The sequence below is a fragment of the Mus caroli genome, chromosome 5 (genome assembly GCF_900094665.2).
Source record: "Mus caroli chromosome 5, CAROLI_EIJ_v1.1, whole genome shotgun sequence".
Taxonomy (NCBI): domain Eukaryota; kingdom Metazoa; phylum Chordata; class Mammalia; order Rodentia; family Muridae; genus Mus; species Mus caroli.
In genome coordinates, this window is record NC_034574.1 from 70,300,366 (window position 1) to 70,304,282 (window position 3,917).

Sequence of the window (3,917 nt, forward strand, 5' to 3'; positions counted from 1 at the left end):
GTCAGTCTTTCCTCCTTTTGGTGACAGTGGCCGTGAAAGTGACTAACAGCATGTTGTTAGCAGTTCAGATCCTTGGTGGCTATATGGAAGGGGGCCACTATATTCTGGGGGATTAGGATATTCAGTTCATTCAATTACTGGGTTGCTTTGTCAACTATCAACTACAAATACAAGAAATGAAACCTGGTCTCCATGAAAATCTGAAGGAAATAGGCCTCCTCTTATGTATACTTGGTCACAGATACATGGACACTAAGAAAGAAAGATTTTTATTTATAAATAATTATTATATAAGCATAGTCTCAAATAGTTCAAAAACTTGACTTTTTAAGATCTTTAAAAATGATAAGTTTTTGCATGTCTTTATTATTTTTGTGTTTAGTACATTTCACACATTTTAGTACTCACTGCCCAGTGGGACCCATGTCTGCCTCACTCATCTGTGCTTCTTCAGGTTGTGTACCAGGGACGGAGGCTTCTTGGTTTTATAGGCCACACTTTTCTTCATGCGCTGTCCTTTGACATTAACGATATATGGCAAGACAGGGGGGTGGACAGTCAGAGCAGTCCCTTCAGGTGTGTGACCTCGGAGATGCAGCGTGCCCTCAGAATAAGGTGTTACTGCAACCCAACCTATGAGACATTCAAGAGAACATAAAATGTTGTTATCATCATCTTAGTAAGGAAATCAAATCAAAGCATGCAAGACTGGAGAGATGCTCAGTGGGTAAAAGTGCTTGTTATATCAGATTGGCAACCTCAGTTCAAATCCTGGAACTCATAAAAAACTAGATGAGGGATGCAACAGTCGGCTTGGTGGTTAAGAGTGTAAACTGGAAGAGGACCTAAACATACCGGGTGGCTTACAATCTTAGAGATCCAGTTCCAGGGGATCTGATGTTCTCTTCTGGGCTCTGTGGGGACCTGTGCTCATGTGCACATACCCACACACAATCACACATGGAAATACGTGATCTGGTGAGTTAGAGCACACTTTAATCCTAGCACTTAGAGGTAGAAGCAGGAGGATATGTGTGGCTTCAAAGTCAGTCTGGTCTACACAGAGTTTCAGGACAGCCAATCAATAGATGGTATCTACTGAAACTGTCTCAAAGAATAATAACCCAGATATGGTGAACACATCTGGCTCTCCCACTAGTCCTCCGGGGAGATGTGAGGCAGAGAAAGGGAAATTGGCTCGAAGCTTATAGCCTGGCATCTGAATCTAAGCTATAAAAATAAGAAAGGTGGGCTGGTGAGATGGCTCAGTGGGTAAGAGCACCGGACTGTTCTTCCGAAGGTCCGGAGTTCAAATCCTAGCAACCACATGGTGGCTCACAACCATCCATAACGAGATCTGACTCCCTCTTCTGGAGTGTCTGAAGACAGCTACAGTGTACTTACATATAAATAAATCTTTTAATAAAAAAGAAAGAAAGGCCTAGCTCAACAAGCTGGAAGGTAAGACCAACACACATGGGCTGGAGGGATGGCTCAGAGCACTGAGTGCTCTTCTAAGGGTACTGAGTTCACATCCCAGCAACAACATGGTGGCTCACAATCATCTGTAATGGGATCCGGTGCCCTCTTCTGGTGTGTCTGAAGACAGCTACAGTGTACTCATATAAATAAAATAAGTCTTGTCTTGTCTTTTCTTTTTTCTCCCCTTCCCTTTTTCCCTTCCCCTTGCCTTTTCCTTCCTTCCTTCCTTCCTTCCTTCCTTCCTTCCTTCCTTCCTTCCTTCCTTCCTTTCTCTTTTTAAAGATTTATTTATTTTATTTATATGAGCACACTATAGCTATCTATAGACACACCAGAAGAGGCCATCGGATCCCATTACAGATGGTTGTGAGCCTAAACATGGTTGCTGGGAATTGAACTTTGGACCTCTGGAAGAGCAGTCCATGCTCTTAACCGCTGAGCCATCTCTCCAGCTCTTTTTCTTTCTTTTTTTTGAGACAGGGTTTCTGTGTAGCCCTGGCTGTCCTGGTACTCACTCTATAGCCTTGAACTCAGAAATCTGCCTGCCTCTGCCTCCCAAGTGCTGGGTTGAAAGGTGTGTGCCCTCTGCCTGGCAATAAAATAACTATTAAAATTAAAAAAACAAAAAACAAAACTCCAACACTCACTAAATCCAGTCCTTACACTGTTACAATGGAACACCCGTGAGATGAAGCTGTGGAGAGGACGAGGTGCATTTATAAGAATGCATATGTCTTACAAGAGAGCATGTTCCATAAACATGTTTCCAAATTAGTAATACTTGTCTTAAAATACTTTCATGTCTGTGTGTGCATTTAAAAATATTTTATTGTGTCAGAGTGCTGGGGCCTGTCCCTGGAGTTATAGGTGTTTGTGAGCTAACTTCCTGGTGTGGGTGTTAGGAATGAACCCAGGTCATCTGTATGAACAGCCAGTGCTCTTTAAAAAACCTTTTTTGAGACAGGGTTTTTCTGTACAGCCCTGGCTGGCCTAGAAATTCACTGTGTATACCTGACTGGTATTGATTCACCTGCCTCTGCCTCCTGAATGCTATGATTAAGGGTGCCTATCATTACACCGAGTGCTATAGCTCAGCTTAGTCTGGCACTTGAAGCAAACCTCCTGCCTCAGCTGAGTGATGGGATTATAGATGTGAGTTATCATGTCTAGTTCTCCCCGCCCCCCCATCCTCCTCTTAAATGCTGGGCTCACAGGTGTGCCACCACACCCAGCTTTTTATTTTTATACTTGAGTCTCATGTAGAACAGACTGGCTTTGATCTCTAGCCTTTGCACTGCAAATCCTGGGATTTAGGCACATGCTACCAAACCTGGCCTATGCTCTGCTTTTTAAGAGTATATTACCAGGGTCAGGCAGGCACATGTCTTTAATCTTAGCACTTGGGAGATAGAAGTAGGCAGATCTTTGTGAGTTTGAGGCTAGCCTGGTCTGCAGAGTGAGTTCTAGGTTAGTCAGGGCTACACAGAGAAACCCTGTCTCAAAAGAGTAAATTACTAGTCAGTGAGTGGTGGCACATGCCTTTAATCCCAATACTTGGGGGGTAGAGGCATGTGAGTTCTAGACCAGCCTGGTCTACAGAGGGAGTTCCAGGACACAGAGGAGGAAAACCAAATCCAAACAACAACAACAACAACAAGAGTACAACAAGAACAACAGAGTACAATACCTGCAGAGGAGAACTTGATATCAGCTACTGCTTCAAAATTTCCACCTCCCTTTAATGTAATGTCTTCAGCAACAAGAGGGGGAAACTGGGCCATTCGTTCTTTCCCACCCATTGGAACCTTTCAATAGAAGGAAAGAGATTTGGAATTTCAAATCAAATTGCCTGTAACTCGTGTTGGGCATGGCGGCTCACACTTTGATCCCAGCATTCAGGAGGCAGAGGGATGTGACTCTCTCTGTGAGTTCAAGGGCAGCCTGGTCTACACAGTGGAGCACTAGACCAGTCAGAGCTATACAGCGAGACTTCGTCTCAAAACAAAACTAAAGAAACCTTGAAACCCATCAACTGTGGCTGGAGACAGCAGTGGTCAAAGCCATAATCCTACATTTGGGAGGCTAGGGGAAGGAGATTATCCTGAGTTTGAAGCTAGCCTGGTCTACAGAGTGAGTTCCAGGACAGTCAGGGCTACACAGAGAAACTGTCTCAAAAAAACAAAACAAAAAAGTAAAGCAGAGCAAAACAAAACAAAAAACAGTCTCATGGCTGGCAGGAGGGCTCAGCAGGTAAAGGTGCTTGCACAGCAAAAAAACCCAAAAACCAAAAAAAAAACCCCCCACCTCTGGTTTGAACTTTGGAGCCAGCAAAAAAGCTGAGAAATGACATCACAAAGTTGTCCTCTGACCTCCACATGAAGGCTGTGACATGGATTTGAGTATGAACTTGTGCATATTTTCTTTTTTTTTTTTTT

The 3,917-nt window shown here is 43.6% G+C and overlaps 1 protein-coding gene across 1 annotated transcript in view; it reads right to left on the reverse strand.

Moving 5' to 3' along the window:
* Positions 1–324: 324 nt before the first annotated feature.
* Noa1 (nitric oxide associated 1) overlaps positions 325–3,917 on the reverse strand; it is a 15,607-nt gene continuing 12,014 nt past the window's right edge. The window contains exons 6-7 of the mRNA XM_021162616.2: positions 3,170–3,287; positions 325–633 (exon numbers count right to left, since the gene is read on the reverse strand). Of these exons, the coding sequence (XP_021018275.1) occupies positions 437–633; positions 3,170–3,287 (315 nt within the window). The 3' untranslated portion in view covers positions 325–436. The remainder of the gene's footprint in view (positions 634–3,169; positions 3,288–3,917) is intronic.